This window comes from Ochlerotatus camptorhynchus, unplaced genomic scaffold (assembly GCF_037179485.1).
Source record: "Ochlerotatus camptorhynchus isolate MF236.1 unplaced genomic scaffold, CSIRO-AGI_Acam_v1.1 ptg000038l, whole genome shotgun sequence".
Classification (NCBI taxonomy): domain Eukaryota; kingdom Metazoa; phylum Arthropoda; class Insecta; order Diptera; family Culicidae; genus Ochlerotatus; species Ochlerotatus camptorhynchus.
This window is the reverse complement of record NW_027040529.1, coordinates 2,446,832-2,466,607: the sequence shown is the minus strand read 5'-3', so window position 1 is coordinate 2,466,607 and position 19,776 is coordinate 2,446,832. Positions and strand designations below refer to the sequence as shown.

The 19,776-nt window shown below is 40.3% G+C and overlaps 3 protein-coding genes across 3 annotated transcripts in view; 1 reads left to right on the top strand and 2 right to left on the bottom strand.

The window, feature by feature from the left end:
• The window catches only part of FucTB (alpha-(1,3)-fucosyltransferase 10), a 435,464-nt gene that overhangs the window by 151,923 nt on the left and 263,765 nt on the right, over positions 1-19,776 (bottom strand). The gene's annotated exons all lie outside the window — the stretch shown is intronic.
• On the top strand, positions 3,388-6,818 carry LOC135711756 (protein disulfide-isomerase A5). The gene is made up of 6 exons (XM_065234722.1): positions 3,388-3,535; positions 3,822-4,259; positions 4,329-4,549; positions 4,609-5,047; positions 5,604-5,745; positions 5,807-6,818. The coding sequence occupies exons 1-6, from the start codon at positions 3,503-3,505 to the stop codon at positions 6,439-6,441; spliced, it is 1,908 nt and encodes a 635-aa protein (XP_065090794.1). The 5' UTR covers positions 3,388-3,502; the 3' UTR covers positions 6,442-6,818.
• LOC135711932 (ubiquinone biosynthesis O-methyltransferase-like) lies at positions 6,928-18,813 on the bottom strand. The gene is made up of 4 exons (XM_065234911.1): positions 18,656-18,813; positions 18,010-18,147; positions 7,296-7,668; positions 6,928-7,228 (listed from the first exon to the last, which is right to left on the bottom strand). Exons 1-4 carry the CDS (start codon positions 18,787-18,789, stop codon positions 6,956-6,958), a joined length of 918 nt encoding a protein of 305 aa, XP_065090983.1. The 5' UTR covers positions 18,790-18,813; the 3' UTR covers positions 6,928-6,955.

Here is a 19,776-nt window from a genome sequence, read left to right as displayed (position 1 = left end):
TTAAAAAAAAAAAGCCCTATTTGATCTTCTTTTTTTGTATTTAAAATTTGTTGATACACCCTTTTCTTGTCAACATGACTTAACTGTTAAAATTTGATGGTAACACAAAAACTGCAGATACACTCACAGTGAAGCTTCGTATGTGAAAAAACAAAGCAACCATTAACAATCTGCAGATGCGCCAAGTTGTTTCTGAGTAGCAGTTATCTGTGAAAAATTCACAGATATTTGTGAAAAATTACAGGAAATCTGCGAAACTGTTTATACCAAACGTTCAGCTGTTGAGATTTTGGTAAAATTTTACAGATTTCTGTAAAAATTCTAAGTGTGATCACATTTTTAAATTTAGTTACCAGTCAAATTGCTTTTTGACGTAATCACCTTCCGATCAAAATATTTTTTGATATTACACCCAATTTCTATGGAGATGCCGTTTGTCTTAAGTAGCAGCGCAGAGAAACCCGTGAAAAGTGTACGTTCGTCGTTTCCCTTTCTCATTATTAAATTGAATAAATCGAACTGTTTGTTGCTACGATTTCGGTGGTTAAAGTTAAAATTGAAAATCATGTGGAATTTCACATGGAAATTCGTCAATAAAATGTGTGGAATTGTATTACGCATTTCACACCAAACAGGACTAATAAGCGTGTTTTCACTTATTAAAAAGTGTGATTAAAGTGCGAGCTTACGTCTAATCGTCTTGGTGTCTTCGGTGCACTTATTTCTTATGATGCGCGCAATAAGTTCTCCGAAGACACCAAAACGATTTGACGCAAAGGTGCACTTTTATCACACTTTTTGCATTGTTGGGGCACTCCAGTTTTAGATGCAATCAGCAATATTAGTGTGTATTTTCACGGGGTCCCAGATGTTTATTGCAATATCCAAAGTGGCCAGTTCGCAAGGTTTTGTATCCGCCAGACTATAAATATAGTGACTATAGTGAAAATGCCTGCAAAAGACAATTGCGTAATTTGTGCATGCACCTTAACCGGTTACTTTATAAATAAAAAAAAATAAGCAAACGATCAGCGGTGCCAGATATACAGATATGTTTGTATTATACAGATTTTTGAAGTCTCGTACAGACCCGATACAGACTACAGATATTATACAGATATTTGAAAATGAATACAGATTTAGTACAGATTTTCGCCAATTGGTTCCTGAAACATAACATAAAATAAACAAATTATTTTCGAATGTGTGCATCTTGTTATGATTATGGTACGTTTCTTAATGGTACAAGCACCTGGCAGTTTTTGTTTTACTGATTACGAACCTGACCTTTTTGACGTTTAAGTTCTTCTCTTTTGTAGCACACGATGACGGAGAAGAAAAATTTGTTCATAATCTATTTCCTGCTTGGTCATGCATCTTAAATTAAGATTGTGCGCACCGTAAATTCAAAAAGTCTTTTTAAATATCGTGATTTTAAACAGCAATATGCTGTTTTAGTCTCGGTTTTAGTTTTGAATTCGTATACTACTAAAAATAAAAAATGGAAGAAAAATACACTAAAATGAACTTTTTAAGTTCTAAAATGCTTATTTATTCAGTTTAGTGTGTTCCCGCATAAGCGCGAACCATAACATAAACCTTACCTAAAATGGTTAAAATTGTTTATAATCCCTGCTAAACTTCAACCTCGACTTCAACTGAAATGGTACTTGTAATGGAACTTTACATGAACGTTTAATGATAAAGTTTTAACCTTAAGTATTATAGTTTTTTGGAAGTGGACCTTACAAATAATGGGTTGTTAAGAACCATTACCATTCAAAATTCTTGTTTTCTCCATACATTTTCGGAAAGAAAACTATACTAAAACTTTTTAACTTCTGGTTTGAGAACATTAATGGTAATGGTTATGGTAACCAGTAAGGCCCATGAATGGTTTTGTAACATCGATCAACTTTGTGTGAAATATATCGCGAATTGGTTGCCTGTAAATTCCTGATTACCAATTCACGATATATTTCACGTAAAGTTGAGTGATAATACAAAACCATTAATGGAACTTACTGACTACCATAACCATAACCATTAATGTTCTCAAACCATAAGTAAAAACGTTCTAATATAGTTCTCTTTCCGAAAATGTATGGAGAAAACAAGAATTTGGAATGGTAATGGTTCTTAACGACCCATTATTTGTAAGGTCCGCTTCCAAAAAACCATAATACATAAGGTTAAAACTTTATCACACAAACGTTCATGTAAAGTTCCATAACCATTTCAGTTGAAGTTTAGCAGGGATTATAAACAATTTATAACCATTATCGGTAAGGTCATGTGATGGTTCGCGTTTATGCGGATTGCGAGCAATTTTATAGCCAAAATACATGTGGGAAATACGTAATCAGCAAGAAGGCGATTTTTTCTAGTGTACAGACAAATACAGACTTATTTTTTGACACTCATACAGACTTTTGAAAAAATCATCTGGCATCCCTGCTAACGATTCAAACGTCAAACCGAAAAGAGTCATCACCATCATCATCAATGATCATTATTGCATCCAGCGAGCCAGTTATCGTTTCGCTTCTGCCCAGTGCTGCCATTTATACAGATTTATCTGTATTATACAGATTTTTAAATCTTAATACAGACCCGATACAGAATACAGATTTATCACAGATTTTTAAATTACAATACAGATTTATACAGATTTTTATAAAATGAATGTTATGGTGTTTTTGACAGCATTCACAACCAGAGGACCAACCGCTTTCGGATGCATATGGAGCTGGTAGTAAACGATTTGAGATTGTATGGGGATTTACAGTATTAATTGAATATTTCCAATATAAGCATGTATGTTAAATACAAGAAATGTGGCCGAGCACATTAAAATGGTACAAATACAAGTACTCGTAAACATTTTACTTGCATTGAAAATGTATTTCGTAAGAAATTGCGGATTTTCTGATATTCTCCATACTGCAAAAATGATTTTACCAGCACTGGCGGGGCGGCATCTCTCGACTTTTCGGTGTAACTACCACACAAATGATGTAATTAATTGTATTCATCTATATTAAAAATATCAAATAGTAATGAACTCGTGCACTTTTTTGCATTTAAAACTGCTTATCAGGAAGATAATGAATAGAAACTAAAATCTCCATACATTTTCAAACGGCTTCATATCACTCTTATAAATAAGTACGGACGATATCACAAATGGCGCAATTATATCCCGTATGGTTGGTACCATAATCCGAATAGGTGGTTAAGCACTTTTTATGGTTATTTTGTATGCACTGTATTTGTAAAACAACAAAACATGATTAATTAAGAAAAAAATCGTCAATACAGAAAATACAGATTTTTTAATAGAGTGGATACAGATTTTTTATAAAACCACCTGGCAGCTCTGCTTCTGCCGCTGGCTGGTGCGGGTCTGCTGCTGCAAACGCCGGCTGCTTCGTAAATTTTTCCAAAATAGCCTAAGTTTTATTTAAATGTAGTAATTCGGCCGCCGAAAGTGTAAATCAACATGAAGTTCTCGTTTACCTACATTTTAGTGCTGGTAAGTTTGAAATAGGTTTAAATTTGACCCGGGGAGAGTGATTTTTCTACGTAGGCGCTCCCTTTGAAGTGTACCTTTTTGCCGACGCCGCCACGTCAGGATTTTTTCCGCCTGTCTGCCTGCTCGCCCTTGCTCATTCACTTGAATTGTTTTGGCAATTATTGTAGTGATTATCCATCGTTTATATTTGTTGCAAATACCGGAATATGAATTCATTGGGGCAAAGTGATCAAGTGATTTATTAAATGATTCAGTGGATTTTTAAAATTGGTGCATTTGATTTTAGCTCTGCGCACTGATACTGCCGTCAACTCTAGGAAAAACCAATTCTAAGAGTGCAGTTGTAGAAGGAATCACCGATGCCAAGGAGCTGAAGAAACTATTTCGCACTAAAACCAACGTGCTAGTATTGTTTGTGTCCAGCTTGAAGGAAGCCCAGAGTACCGTGAATGCATTCCGAGATGCAGCCGAAATCATCAAAGGACAGGGTACGATGGTTTTGTTCGACTGTAGCAATAGCGACATGAAGAAGATCTGCAAGAAACTCAAGGCCCATCCGGCTCCGTATACATTGAAGCACTTCAAGGATGGTGATTTTCACAAGGATTACGACCGCCAGTTGACGGCAATTAGCATGGCCAATTTCATGCGCGACCCAACAGGAGATTTACCTTGGGAAGAGGATCCCGTTGGCGTCGACGTGGTGCACGTACCGGATGCAGTGGTAAGTAGGCGGTAGAAAATGGCTTTGCTAGTTGTCACTTTCCAACTAATAAATATGGTTTACTTCCAGGCTCTAGGCAAGTTCCTCAAGAAGGAAGTTCGACCAGTATTAGTAATGTTCTATGCACCGTGGTGCGGATTTTGTAAAACCCTCAAACCAGAATACTCAGCAGCAGCCACCGAGTTGAAACCCAAGTACGTACTGGCTGCGATAGATGTGAACCGTCCGGAGAACTCCATCATCAGGAAGCAATACAACATCACGGGATTCCCAACACTTCTCTACTATGAGTAATTGCCTGCATTGTTAAAGGAAATATGGTTTCGTACTTACCATTTTTTAATTCCAGGAATGGTCGCATGAAGCATACCTTCGACGGAGAAAACAACAAAGCGGGAATCATTGCCTTTATGAAGAATCCGGCAGCCCCTCCACCGACGAAACCGAAGGAGCCGGACTGGGCTTCGGAACCGACCTCGGAGATTGTCCATTTGGGTAGCGCCAACTTCGAGCCGGCACTGAAGGATGAAAAATCGGCCTTGGTCATGTTCTATGCACCGTGGTGTGGCCACTGTAAGAAAATGAAACCAGAATACGAGAAAGCGGCCACCATCATGAAGGACAAGAAGATCGCCGGTGTTCTGGCCGCGTTGGATGCCACCAAGGAGCCAGCCATTGGGCAGCAGTTTGGAGTGAAGGGCTATCCGACGGTGAAGTATTTCAGCAACGGTGAATTCAAGTTCGACGTGAATGTTCGTGATGCGGATAAGATTGTTGAATTTATGAAGGTAAGTAGCATAACATCTAATCCGATTTTCAAAGTTGGTTAATGAAGTGAAGAACCGTAGACAATTGCCAAAAACAAGTAAGGGAAATGTTGGCTTCAGCAATACCTTAACCTATTATCGTCAGGGGGTAAACAACGTCCTTGAGAGCTCAATTTTGGTATGTGGATTTTTTGAGAGCATCTATTGGCTAAATTTGAGTGTTCCAGGACTTTGTTTACCCCCTGACGATAATAGGTTAAGGTATTGCCGAAGCCAACATTTCCCCTACCTTCGAAATCTACTGATATTCTTTGAAATTAAGAAAATTTATCCAAAATTTGCAAAACTTCTTTGGAGTTCGGTAAAATTGTACTGCTGGTGAAGCATAATTGCCCCATGTTCTATGGACTTTCATATACACATGGCACTATTGTGCTTCCACCGGCAGTGTACATCTAGCATCCCTGGGATACAAAGAATGGCCAGTCAACTGACTTCGTTTGAGACTGCCTATCAAATTATTTCGTTCGACAAACTTCCCCGACGATGTCTCACTTTACAACTTCTATCACTCCAGAATCCATCGGAACCCCCACCACCGCCGGCTCCGGAAGCACCCTGGGACGAAGAGCAGAACGAAGTCGTTCACCTCAACGACGAAACATTCAAACCATTCCTGAAGAAGAAGAAGCACGTACTGGTTATGTTCTACGCACCATGTAAGTTCTTCGTCCAAAATGTATTAAATAGTCTCTCATGTAATCGATCTTAATGTTTCAGGGTGCGGCCACTGCAAGCGCGCCAAGCCAGAATTTGCCAACGCCGCCGAGCAGTTCAAGGATGATCCCAAGGTTGCCCTGGCAGCTGTTGATTGCACCCGGCACAGTGGAGTCTGCTCGGCATACGAGGTTCGTGGCTATCCAACGATGAAGTACTTTAGCTATCTCAAAACCGTCAAGGAGTATAACGGAGGCCGGACGGAGGCAGATTTCGTAAAATTTCTCAAGGATCCCAACGCACCACCGCAGGAGAAAGCTCCAGAACCATATGGAGATTTCTCCGGTTCGGATAAAATAATCATCATGAGTGATAAGAACGCAGACGATGTCCTGCAAAATGAAGACCGTCTACTGGTGATGTTCTACGCACCGTGGTGCGGACACTGCAAACGAATGAAGCCAGACTTTGCCGAGGTGGCTAACCTTCTTGTTAAGAATGGTGTCCCGGGTAAGGTCGCGGCCGTTGATTGCACTGAGCACACAAAAACGGCCGAACGGTTCGAGATTCAAGGGTTCCCCACGATGAAGTACTTCGTTCGGGGGAAGTTTATCAAAAATTATGAAGATAAGCGCACGGCTCAGGCCATGTTTGAATTTATCCGCTCGAATGGCGCCAGCACAAAGGATGAACTATGAACAACCCTTTGTTGGACGGGTTTCTGTAAAAAAGAAGAAATAGTTTGTGATCTGATTAAACTCGCACAAATTGCTGAAAGAAGCGAGTGATCTTTTACTGTATCTGCCTCAGTTTATATATTCCTCTATCTGTCTGTGTAATAACTTTTTTTAACGATCTTGATTTTCTAAACAAACTGTTTTCAAATATTAAATTAAATCGTTGACCGTGCTGTATAATTTATCGCGGGAATCGGAAGCAAGCACACCTACGGTCAACAAATCAAACTAAAAGACTTTCTTGAATGATCAAATATCGTGGTTGAATGAGTGATTTATCTGCGTAGCCGTCACTGGAACGTGTGAATGAAATATAGGTGTTTTATTATTTAAATCTAGGTATCTGGTGGTTATTTTACTAATCCGAAATAGACCGCTGCGTAAGTGCAAGAAGTAAGGGACAACATCGTTCGCAATAAGAACGATACACTTTCAGGCGTGGTGTGGTGTGGTTTGTATTTGTTCAAATTTTTATTCATTGCTTCACAACGTGCAGTCCATAGTTGCAGTCATCGTTGTCGATGAATTTCCACGAGTTAAACATTCGGTCATAGAAGAATCCTCGGACTCTGCGCATTTGGCAGCCGTATTTGCTGGTAATCTTGGCAACTGCTTCGGGTGAGATGAACTTTTCGTAGAAATGTGTATTTTTCGGAATGAACTTGAGAATGTACTCTGGGATGATGATGAATATGAACCACGCCAACATAGTCTGATTTTCGGTAGTTACAAACAGGGATCCACCAGGCTGTAAGGAATAGATAAATTAGGAAAATTTCAATAGAGCTTACGATTCCGACGTATTGTTGATTTACCTTCAAACAACGGCAACATGCTTCCAGGATCGATTCCTTCTCATCTACATGTTCCATCACTTCCGAGCAAATGATAGCATCGTATGTTCCAGCGAACTTCTTTGCGTGTTCCTCCACCGTAATGTCGTGATATTCGAGGAAATCTTTCAATTCGCTGGATTTGGTTTCTAGATGGATTTTGGCTAGATCAATCATTTCTTTGCCCGGGTCAACACCTACGACGTAAGCTCCCAGTCGAGCTAGGTCTTCGGCCAGAACGCCACCACCGCAGCCAGCTTCCAGAATTCGCACGCCCTTTAGTGCGTCCGGTTTGGCAATATCGGCCTTTGAGATTCGACCCGTTTCGGCTAAGCCTTCAACGACAAGTGGTACCCTAGAATTGTAAAAGTCGGTTGCATGTTAGTCTCTTCCGGCTGTAATTTTCAGACAATCTATCACGGACAATTCAATAACACATGCTTTGCTATTAGCATAACAGTCCCACGTTATGTGGAATTGCTATTTACAAGAGACTGTTATGTGAGTAGCTGAAGCACAAACCTACCACCGAGATAAAAAGTGTGCTTAAAAAAATCCTCAAAAATGTTATTTGTGTTTGGTGCTCGAAGTGTTATTTTATTTATTTGAGAGGGAAAAGCCCACACTGAACCATAAGAAAATCCAATGAAAATGCTTTGAATGAAAATGTCAGGTAAATACTATATGAATATCTGATACATTAATAATGCTGATAATTTGGTAACTTTTATATGATCGTCGTATGATAAATGAAAATCGGTCAAATTATAATTAACGTTCTTTGAAATCGCCCCAGTGGTTCAAAAGTTGTGATTTTTTGAAATAAGCTATTTGAAAAAATCGATTTTTTGGACCATCCTCACATGGAAATGGCCACCCAAAACACAATAATAAAATATACGGGTCTTATAATTCGCGTTAAGGAACAAAAGTACCAATTTTTACGAAATTCTGTGAACAACTAGATTGTATTGCTATGGAATGGCTGCATACACTGAGAAAGCTAGAATTACACGGACAGAAAATTGAACCAAAAAAAACTTTAATTGTATTTAAGCAAACAATTCCGGTTGAAATTATATTGCATTTTGTTGTTTCAATAATACTTATTCATATAAATTCAAAATAGGATTCTTTTTGTTTTAATCAACCACTCTTCAATTGCAACTATTGTAAAAATAACAATATTCTATTATTAAGCCAACAATAGTTAATTCTAATTTAGCATTTATTTGCTGTGTTCATTTTCTGGGTCATGAAAGCAAAAATAGCTACCAACGATTCCCTCGTTTTCACCCGGACAAAAATGTAAACAATAACAATACTTCCGCGTTCCTCGTAAGTATTGTTTTTAATTGTGAATTTCGGGAAATAAGTGCAAGATTTTCGAAAATCTTGAGACTTGAGGTAAGTAAGTATGCTGCAATTCGAGCTGCAGTTGATAAATATAATCAATGTTTCTGTTTTTTTTTTCCTTGATTTTTTTCCGTCGATCATGTTTTCCGTACTGACGAGTACCAATGCTCCTGACGCCAGGAAGGCAGCTCCCACATCTGGACCCTACATATCGACCCATCAACTCATGAACCGGGGGCTTTTATTTTGCCTCAGAAATTCAATTGCAATTTCTGCAATTTTGTTTCAAAAATAAAACGAAACATAAAAAAATGCCAGATTATTTTTGCATCAATAAACATATTTTTATTTCTACTGCGTGAATTGTCAGACTTTATAAATAAATATGATTGAATCAACCAGAAATCTCTTTTAAAAACAAACATATTTTTGTTGTTGACCCAGCTGCCAAATTTGACAGCTTACGTCAAAACTATGAAAGCTCTTGTAAATTCTAACAGATTTCCTTTTTGATTTTACAATCCATGGGTTTTTAGAAACAAAAATACTGGATTGTTGAAACAATAATGATTTCTTTTTGCAGCCAAAACAAAATGAAATTCTTATTGATTTTACGTCAAAAATTATTACGTTTAAAATATTTTTTTCTGCGTGTACGATTTTCATAATATGTTTCGTATGAACAAGCATTTTCAGCTCTGGAAATAGTTTCATACGACACTTATGTTATTCATAGCATGCGTATGAAATTTACATGACTCAAAAATGATTCCCATACGAAATGAGTCTAAATTTCGTACGAGGCTGCAATGAACTTTATGAGTTGATCTTGTGTGAAAAAAATCATACGTCGTTCGTATGAAACGCTGTTCAATACAAAACAATATGGCGTACGAGCCGAAATTACTAGCGTATGTTAAAATTCCGGCGAAACTTGGGCTGTATTGAGAGGTAAAAACGATGAATTCTAAATAATTTTCCGGATCCTACCTAAATTTTTAAAATAATAGAGTGTATGGCTTTAATAACAACCATTTTTGTGTACTGGTAGATCCAGAAGAGCAATTTGATTTGGACGTGAATTGCATAATGGCTAGAAGAAAACGTAAGAAGGTAATGTAAAGATTGGGTCGTATGAATAAAAGCGTTTACTTTACTTTCCCCGTAAGAAAAGCACGGGAAAGTAAAGTAAACTCTTTTTATTCATACGGCCCATTATTTCAAATATTTACTATCAATTTGTCCACAGAATCTGCCTAATATCAAAATACTGCGGTTACTGCAATCCTGTTGCGATAACAGACGTAACCTAGGACGTAACTGAGTTAAAGTTGGAACCAGTGGCGTCAAAAGCCAGGCAGATTGTATTCCGGCACTTAAAACTTTATAGTTAATTTTTGAGTGATTTTGTTTACACAGAGAAAAAAAAAATTACCCTAAATTTAAGTTCTTTTTACTTAATTTTGGGTAATTTTGAGTTTTGCATCCCACTCTCACTTTTTGTTGTTGTAGGCGGAGCATAGCAGCTACTTAAGTATACTCCATTAACCCTGGCGATCACGAATCCCTCGCTCGAGTTGGACACGACTACTTCCTGAATGGGGAAGCTCCCCATCGTGCATATCGCCGCCATCCCCGACGCGTCCGTGACCCAATTCCCGTTGCCGGTTGGGACGCGATACGGGTCAGAGATGATTGCGACATCCGCTCCCTATTCCACTGCCGATTGCCACAGCAGTTGCTGGGCAGCCGAACAGTGGTTCAGGTTCAACTGCGCTACCTCGAACATGGCTGAGCATTGCTCTTGGCCCCCGGGCAGCGTGAGCCACCTGCCATGTGGTTGGTAGGGGTATTCCCCTTCTCCGCGCATATAGTGCACCTCGGCGGCTTTTGGCAACCTCGCGCCTTATGGCCCTCCAAGCCGCACCATCTGCAAAGCTTGCTCCTGTCGGTGTTCTTACAGTCACGGGCCACATGGCCCTGACCGAAGCACCTAAAGCAAGCCGTAACCGGTCGGGGAATACTGACGGGGCAGACCGACCAGCCCACTCGCACCCTCCCTGCGGCTACCGCCTTTCTGGCCTCAGCTGTAGAGAGCCTGATGGTAGCCACTTGGGTGGAAAACAGTCCCTTCCTCAAGGTAATCGCTGATTGCGGTACACAGCAAAAAAAAATGTAATATCGATCAACGTAATTCAAGCTGATGCATGAAATAATGATGTAATAGCAAAACGCAGATACAATATTACATCAATGGATGTAATTTTGTTCGCAAAATCGATGTACATCGTACAATGTGATTTTACACAACCGATGGATTGACCTGGTTGCAGCAGTTTCGATGTAATATTCAACAACTTTTTTTGCTGTGTACCTCGACTTGACACTGTTCCCGGAGCGCCGTGACTATCTCGGTCGCCTCCGTCACTTCGTCCACCAACCTCCTTTGCCAGTTTCTGGTAGGTTGGTCCCTGGTCCTTAGCACCACGTTTGAGCATCAGGAGCATCTCACCTGTACGAGTGCGCCTGATGCTCCTCACGTTACTGCCCATCTCCACAAGGCGCTCGTCCGTTCTCATTTTTTTCAAGACTTCCGCGAATGTCGACGCGTCCGTCTTGAAGATGAGAGCTTCGCCCTTGTTCCTGGTCCGGGCAGCACTGCTCTTGGGGCAGTTTTGTCCGGGGGTTTCGGGGGTTTCGGGGGGGCACCCTTCTTACCGCCCTGCTTCCCGCCCTTGGAGCCGCTACATTTCTCAACTTTGCTACTGGCTATTCCAGCCCTCTTTTTCGGTACGTCCACTAATGCAGTGGACTGATGGGCAACCGCCACACTCTCCACCTGCACAGAGACTTTCCATCTCTTAGGGCGTGCTGCGCCCTTTACTGGCGAAGGTGAGGGCCGATTTTGCTTCTGTCCCTGCGTAACGGCAAAGTGGAGGGCCTCGCTGGACATCGTATTGTTGCCCCCGAAGTTGAAGGCGTCCGTCTGGCTAGACTTCGGTTCCTTCTGTGCCGCCCTCTCTGCGACCTCTAGTCGCTTCCTGAGCCGCTCGTGGTCGTCCTGGGCCTCGTTCACGGTTGCACGGAGCTGTCGCAAGGCCTGCTTTAGGTCCTTCGCAATGTTGCTCTTCGTGCTCGTGAACTCTATTATGGCGTCGAGCTGTCCCGCGATTGCCAGCAGCCTAGGGAGGGGCCCAAAGCTATTCATGGTTCTGATTAGCCCGGGCCAGTCCTTCGGCTGCTCCTCTGGCTGTCCACCGATCTCGGCCGTTGTCTCTGCATCGCGCGGAGATTTCGGCCGTTTGTTCGGCTCATTGTGTTCGGGAGATCTGGGTAGACCTCCCTTCGCGAACGGGTTCGCGGTCGCCTCCTCGGTGACTTGTTCACCTGGGGTTTGAGGTTTTTGGCTTTTTTGATGATTTTGTTTAATCATCCTGACTGTTGGGTCCCCCTTAGACCGCTATCCTACCGTGCAAATGGAATAGTCGCTGATTGATCCCCATGGGTGCCTATGCGAGCAGTGAGGTCCATGACGAGGGTTGACATAGGCCTTCATGGGGCGTTATGTTCAGAGCCGGATCGCGTAATACGGGAATAACTCAACCTAACCTATTCCCACCGCAGCCCCAACTGGATGGCACGGGAGGAACGTATTCTAAGGCCTGCCAGGGTTTTATGGGACGGAGACAAGCAAGGCATTAGCTCAAACGTCGTTTCGGCCGGTTCCACCCGACTCTACTAAGAGAATGAAATACCTTGAGTGCCAGCCCGTAGCGTGGTTTATGGTAAGTTTCCACTCAGTGTCCTACATAATGCCAGTGTGTCAGTATACATACTTGCGATCTTACTGACATCGATCGCAAGGCGCCTTCCGGCGCTTCCCCTCGTTTGTTGTTCGATTAGCCGACTGGATCAGTACCGCAGCACTGGTTGTCCATCGTTTCCAGGGTGCACCACGGGGAGGCGAACAACTTCTTACCCCCTCCAACACCTGGACCCTACCTGTCGACCCATCAACTCATGAACCGGGGTCCGACGGCTTTGCTTCCCTTCCGAAGGAAGGCGTGATCAGAGATGTTGTGCCTCGGAGCATCCCGGTGGCGCCGACTGGATTGAGCCCGGGCCTGCTGGGGTGAGAGGTAGTCGCGCTTACCACTACACCACCGGTGCCGCTAATCGCGTTGTAGAACTGTCTCTACAACATTTGTGACTGATTTTATTCGTTGAATTATCGGAGGCTTTGCCGTCGGTTGATCTTCTTCCCGCATCCGTTTCGGTGTGTTTGGGACAGGATTAGTGCCGAAAATCTTCCATACTGGGTTCGATCCTAAATCTGCAGGTTTGGAATCAACACAGTTTACCCATTTTTGGGTAGGTTCAGTTTTGACCGATCTGGGTGGATTCCACTCAAATTTGGGTAGTTTTGAAATAGCGTGTAGAACAACTCTAGATAGAGCTGGAGTTGTAGCGTAACAGCTTTTGTAAGCAGTGACTTCTCTCGGTGATTTCTAGAGGTTCTAGGCTCGTCCACGCAAATCTACATTACCATGTGGTAAGAGAAGACTTCCTCTACCCGATGGTTATGTTGGTTTCCGTGGTCGTGCCTTGAATTCCTGGAAATCAGCGAGAGAAGTCATTGCTTACAAAGGCTGTTACGCCCTAATTCCAGCTCTGTCTACAACTTGGATAATTTGCTGCGATCTTAAGGGCTGTCCATAAACTACGGATACAAATTTTTATACAAAAGATTTAAAAATTTGTATGGAGCATACGTGATACCAGTATGTATTGTATAATGGTATTTTTACAGTTTGTACCGTTCTGATTCATATTACGAACACGCTCAAATTCTGAGCACTTGTGTTTTTGTATGGGACGGATTTTGAAAAATTTTCTTTTAGGATGTCCATATTACGATAAGTCGTGAGTTTAAATACATTCTGAGCGGATCAGCAATATTTTAGGTAAAAAAGGTGTTTTTCAAAGGATGATTTTAACGCACTGTTCGGAATTTGAATCAATACGGTAAATCGCGCGATGATCGAGACGTTTCCGTCGGATAAGATTATTTTGCGGCCGAGTGTCTAGGAAGCTATGGAAACCGAAATGGCTCTTGATTTTGTTTTATGCCCTTATAGTATAAACCACCATCGCACTTCGTGAGTTGCCCCAATAGAACCCTTGCTTTTGGTTTGAATCAGTACAAATTCGTTCTATTATATAAAAAAAAGAAGTATACATATTCATTTTCTTCCGAACTAAATAAACCACCATCACACTTTGTGAGTGACCCCAACAGTATCCTTGCCGTTGGTCTAAATCGGGTCAAATCGGTTCTAATAATTATTTTATATTCAATCAAGTAAACCACCATCACACTTTGTGAGTGGCCCCAACAGCATCCTTGCTGTTGGTTTAAATCGGTTCAAACCGCTTATAATTAATTATTTTGGTCATTGATAAAATAAAATAAACCATCATCACACTTTGTGAGTGGCCCCAACAGTATCCTTATTGTTGGTATAAATCGGTATACACACATCTAATAATGATCTACATCTCTAGACAGCCGGCTGTTTAGAGCATAAATCGAAAACACTTATAAATAACTACACAAAACAAAAGATCGCATCACTTATCAAGGTGAATCCTGATCCAACGAACCTAACCCACTAACAAAACCTCCTTCCTGTGACTTTTGTGGGATGCAGAGGTAAACACGGTCCCAAAACAACAAAAGTCACACACTAACATTCCTTCCCTCTCCCACCTGATTGCAAGGATGTGGCCGGTGACGTTATTGATCTTTAAAGGTAGGAGTCACTGGAACATGTACACTGAGAATGGCAGGTTACTCCCAAGCCCCATTCAGTTGATTCTTTGTACAATTTCACTGGTTCAGATCAATCATGGAGTGCAACTATCGATACGTGCAGTCAGACTAAGCTAAGCTAAGCTAAGCTAAGCCACTCTCACTTTTTGTTGTTGTCAAAAACGGAACGAGAGATTCGACTTTCTCATGACTATCGTTCAATAAGCTACTAGTGAGTATATGAGATATTCTCAAATTTGAGTCAATTGAACTTTATTTTTTTGTAGAAAATACACACGAGTAAGTAATTATTTTTGCCGTAGCCAAATGCAAACTACTATAAGCGGTTTACTGAAAATTAGCTTATTGAACGGAACATGGGAGATGAGTGAAAAGAACTTAATTTTGGGTAATTTTTCGGTTCCGTGTATCCAGCTTTCCATGCTCGGTAATGGTGACCTGTTTGTATGAATAAATGTATCCTTCACTGTGCTTTTTGACACTAACTGGAGGGCGTATGTAGAGTCGGTGTATAATGAGTCACGCCAAGAGAATAACATTTGAACTCGCATCACGGTTTTCGGAAGATTTCCATTCTTTTCACTTGGCAACAGAGGACTTCAACAACTTCAAATGACTTCTAGCGAGAGAAAAAATATTGCGGCTGCAGTAAATCATTATATCAGTGATTTTGTCAAATTATCTTAACAAAAAAATAGTAGAAATTCTCATTACTAATCATTACCGAGCGTATCCCATGACAATTTAACGCTCACTGCGTGTTTATGCTCATTTTTTCGATTATATTTTATATTTTATTGCAATACCTTTCGTGGAACTTTCATAGCATCGTAATGTTTATTTACTTTGCACGATAGGTAGCCGGTTTGACAGTTCAATAGGTAGACTTGGCTTCACTCTTGGCGTGACTCATTATACACCGACTCTAGGCGTATGTTGTTCCATTTTCTTCTGTTCCTGGGAGAGGGAAAGGGAAGGGGTTGAAATTCGAACATCCAGATAGTGTCAAAAAGCACAGTGAAGGATACATTTATTCATACAAACAGGCCGCCATTACCGAGCATGGAAAGCTGGATAATACAAAAACTCAAATGCAACGCTTCAAAGTTTAATTTTTCTTTGTTTATAAAATAAATATGAATTTATGATTATAATAATACATGCATATAATTAATTTGCAAGAAAAAAAAACTACAAATAGCTACAATGAATTTCATAGTTGATCCGATTGCTTTTCGTATTCCTCTCGTTTCTAATTCATACGAATGAAACGTACATTTGATACTCATAACGTATCATTTTCATACGACATATTTATGAAATCCATATGTGTCTACTGCAAAAAACATAAATGATAACAGGGTGCGCGTTCATATTTCTATCGTATGAAATTCTAAATAAATTCTTTTGGTTAAATTCCATAAACATTTCGTATGAAATTCCAACGAATTATTTCCTCAGTGATCCATTGACGGCAATCGAATGTGCAAGGAAGGCAGCTCTCACCCTTTGAACACATATTGGCCGGGACCAATGGTTTTACTTCTCTTCCGAAGGAAGACGTGACCTGAGATTTTTACGCCTCAGAAAAATCCCACCACCCGGTTGGGATTGAACCCAGCCCCATTGGGGTGAGAAAGCAGTCACGCTTACCACTACACCACCGGCGCCGGTTTTCAAGGACCATTTGATAGATGATAAATTGAAATAACTAATGACGATGATGTCGTCATTTGCATTCATCTTGGATATGACCCAAAAGATAGAATTTAAATGTTGATCAATCAATTCGGAATCTTCAAGGTAATCCGGAGACAGATACAGCACACAGCAGAAAACCACTTTCGTTTGTACACGCTGATTCAAAACTACCCAAATTTGGGTAGAATCCATCCAGATCGGTCAAAAAAGAACCTACACAAAAATGGGTAAACAATGTTGGGTGTGTCAAGTTTAAAAATGAACAAAGTCGATCGGAATCATGTCGATGTTGTCCATTTGTCAACTTGTCACTCCCAACATAGTTTACCAATTTTTGGGTTCAGTTTTGACCGATCTGGGTGGATTCTACCCAAATTTGGGTAGTTTTGAACTAGCGTGTAGAGTTTGCTGGAGGAACCGAGCACGATTGGCGTTGACGGCGACTCTGTAGCTCTTTACTCCTATGAGAAAATCCATAAGTAAACGTCAGACTGTGCGTGAAACATGGCGGACTTTGTACTATCCTTTCACTCCACCGAAAATTCCCATAAGAAACTGTCTATATTTGCTGAAAGAGCAAATTTTTCGACGGTGCCGTCAACGCCAATAGAGGTTTGCATCGAGGAGATGTTTGTTAATCGATGGTGTATGAATTTGTGTGGGGGTGTGGGGGTAAAATTAAGATAGCAGCTAAAATGAACATTTCAAGCGTAACTATGCAAATCGACGTATCTGATTTTGTAAACAATCACTGCAATCGATGATTTGTGGCAACTGCTACCTCACTCACAAACACAACAGCTAGTAGGGAGAAGATTCCCCTACCTGATGATGGTGTTTGTTTGCGTGGGTGAGTTAGCATTTAAGACAAACGTTCGATTGAAGTGATTGTTTACAAAAGCAGATACGTCGATTTGAATAGTTATGCTTGATTTGATGTTTTAAGGGTTTATTTATAATTATAAACAATTCAGCACACAGGCAATTCAATCAATACGTCCTCTACCCCGTCCTCAGTTGTTTACATTTAAAGAAATTTGATTATTTCACCGTTAAAAGAGTCATGCGTTCATTTAACCTGGTACACGCTAAGATGCACATACCTAAAAGTCGGTAAAGAATACCTAGATATCGGTAAAAATTACCGATAATCGAAGAAAGTGCACATACCTAAATTATCGGTTATCATGGATTACCAATAATTAACGTCGAAAATGTCCTAGTTTATAGTAAAAAATAGCCTATTTAAAGTAAAAAGTAAAGATTTTTATCGATAAAAAGTACCGATAAATTTTTACCGATAATTTTAGGTAATCGTAGCTTAGAGTGTATGTTAATTTTACCCCCGCTTCCCCTACTTCTGATCAAACCGGTAGTTCTCTATATATATACTGGAACGAGATGTTGAGCCCAGTATCCAGAAATTCGCTAAAGCTGAAAGTGTATACGATAGGTGATACACGTTGTGAGAATGCTGCACTACAATCATGACGTTTGCCTCGAATCCTGTGTCGCAAGGTTGTCGATCGAGCTAGGTGGTTAGACCAAGTGGTGCAAAATCTAGGATGTGTTGCGGACGCTCGGGAAATTTGAGACAAGCAACCATGAACCGAGTTGGAGTTGGCGCAACATTATGTAGTAGGTCAAGTCTTATCGAAGGACCAGGAAAAGTTAAGTTGGTATATTCAGCCAATGCTGAAAAACTGTCCTATTATTGTTTAAGTTAATGGGATTCTTATTGTAATACATAGTTCAATAAGTAAATTTTTCAAGAAGAAAACTTTTTCTATGAATGCCTGCACTTACCTCACTTGATAGAACGTATGGAGCATTTTTGCCGGTCCTTTGGTGTCCCACCAGAAGTCGACCATCTTAGCCAGGTGGTTGATTTCCGTTTTGCTAACGCTATCCTTTGGTGCTGCTTCTTTTGGTCGATTGTCATTTCTGTTAGAAGAAAATAAATTTATGTAGGTATTATCAAAAATTAATTTATTTCAGCATGATTCAGCGAAATACGAATCCGACGATCAATGTTCGCTTACAACATCGATTATCAACGTTGCCGCACCGTGCGATTAAGTGTTTTTTTCATTCAGTGGTTGAGAATCGATGGCTTACAAGACTGTTTTAGATAATAAAAATATGATAATAATTTGATTGTTGTACATCACAGTCACTGTGACTACACCGTTTCATTTCAATGATAAAGTTCACGCTGATAACAATCGTCGGATGCATGTTACGATGGGCTGTCTGTTCTAAAAAAAGATTTTTTTTTGTATATGCAAATCGAACGACTTAACATTTTGGTTGCCCTGGTGCGTTTCTTAACAAAGTGGGTTTTCAAATGGTAGATTGCAAATTCCGTTCATCATTATCGTTCTTTCTCACGACAGCGTTAATTCAATTGAAACACATAACAACTTCTCCACATAATCTCCGGTACACTTACAGTCCGATAATGAAATTGCCAAATTGTGCCTCCAAAGCCTTCGCAACTAAATTGAGCTTCAACACGCTGAACACGATCTCCAGTGCTTTGAACACCAGGCCCAGAACTACGTACATTCCGTAGTAGGGACTCATCTTGATAGTTTAAATTCAAACGCGTATAATACCACAGACAGACATACAAATTAGTACCGTTGTACTCCTTTAATCAAGTACCTCAAAACGTACAATTTGTGGTACTAGCTTAAAGCAGTACAACGGTATTACAACAGTGAACTTTGTATGTCTGTACAAGGTATAACCCAGGATTGGCTGCAAACGTGATGAACTGACGATGATTCAAACTGAACTGCTGAATTGAAACTGACTGTCGGTAGGAGAAGCTCCGTTGCGAATCAGGAATATAATTTTAGTTGTATGTATTGTGATTTTCACGTAAAAAGAAGCGATGTAGACCGAGCTTGATCGCCCGGTGGGACAACGTTGAGAATCGATGCTCTAATTCAGCGTTTCTCAATTTATGCGTCGCGACCGACCGGTGGGTCACAAACATTCAGACAACTTGGTCATGTTTTTAATATATCGTGCCAAATTTGTCTGAATTTAAAATTATGTTGAGGTAATCCAAATTGAGTTATAGTACGTTCAGAATATAGAGTTATAACATGTTATAACGGTTGTCAAATAATTGCAACACAGAAACCACCATCTATAGGCCGGCAAAATAAACTGCCGAGAATCCAACAGCCGAGATTTCATTAAAAATCTCGGTAAAAGTATAGAATACCGAACGCTTGGTAATTATCAGTTTTATTCAACTGTCAAAATTTACCGAGAACATCGGTACTTGTATGCCGAGCGTTCAGCTTTTATTTTACCGAAATACCTCAAAATAAGAATAAATCTTTTACCAATCCTCCGGCAAACCGTTCATGTAAAGATTTAGCTTTTGCCGAATATCGTGGAAATTTCAACTCAAATTAATTGGATTATTCAGATTTGCAATAATAATAATAATAGGGTAAACGCTCCTATAGTTGCGGTACGTTAGAAGCGTTAGGTTCATATAGTTGTGTATGGAGACTCCATACACAACTATAGGAACCTAACGCTTCTAACGTA

Bases quoted from the DNA above. Each gene is read 5' to 3' on its own strand.
- LOC135711932 (XM_065234911.1), bottom strand. From the start codon at position 18,789: ATGAGTCCCTACTACGGAATGTACGTAGTTCTGGGCCTGGTGTTCAAA. The intron at 7,669-18,009 runs GTAAGTGCAGGC...TTACAATTCTAG, and splicing joins CATACGTTCTATCAAGTGAG to GGTACCACTTGTCGTTGAAG. The intron at 7,229-7,295 runs GTAAATCAACAA...TATTCCTTACAG, and splicing joins CATGTTGCCGTTGTTTGAAG to CCTGGTGGATCCCTGTTTGT.
- LOC135711756 (XM_065234722.1), top strand. From the start codon at position 3,503: ATGAAGTTCTCGTTTACCTACATTTTAGTGCTG. The intron at 4,260-4,328 runs GTAAGTAGGCGG...GTTTACTTCCAG, and splicing joins TGCACGTACCGGATGCAGTG to GCTCTAGGCAAGTTCCTCAA. The intron at 5,746-5,806 runs GTAAGTTCTTCG...TTAATGTTTCAG, and splicing joins GGTTATGTTCTACGCACCAT to GGTGCGGCCACTGCAAGCGC.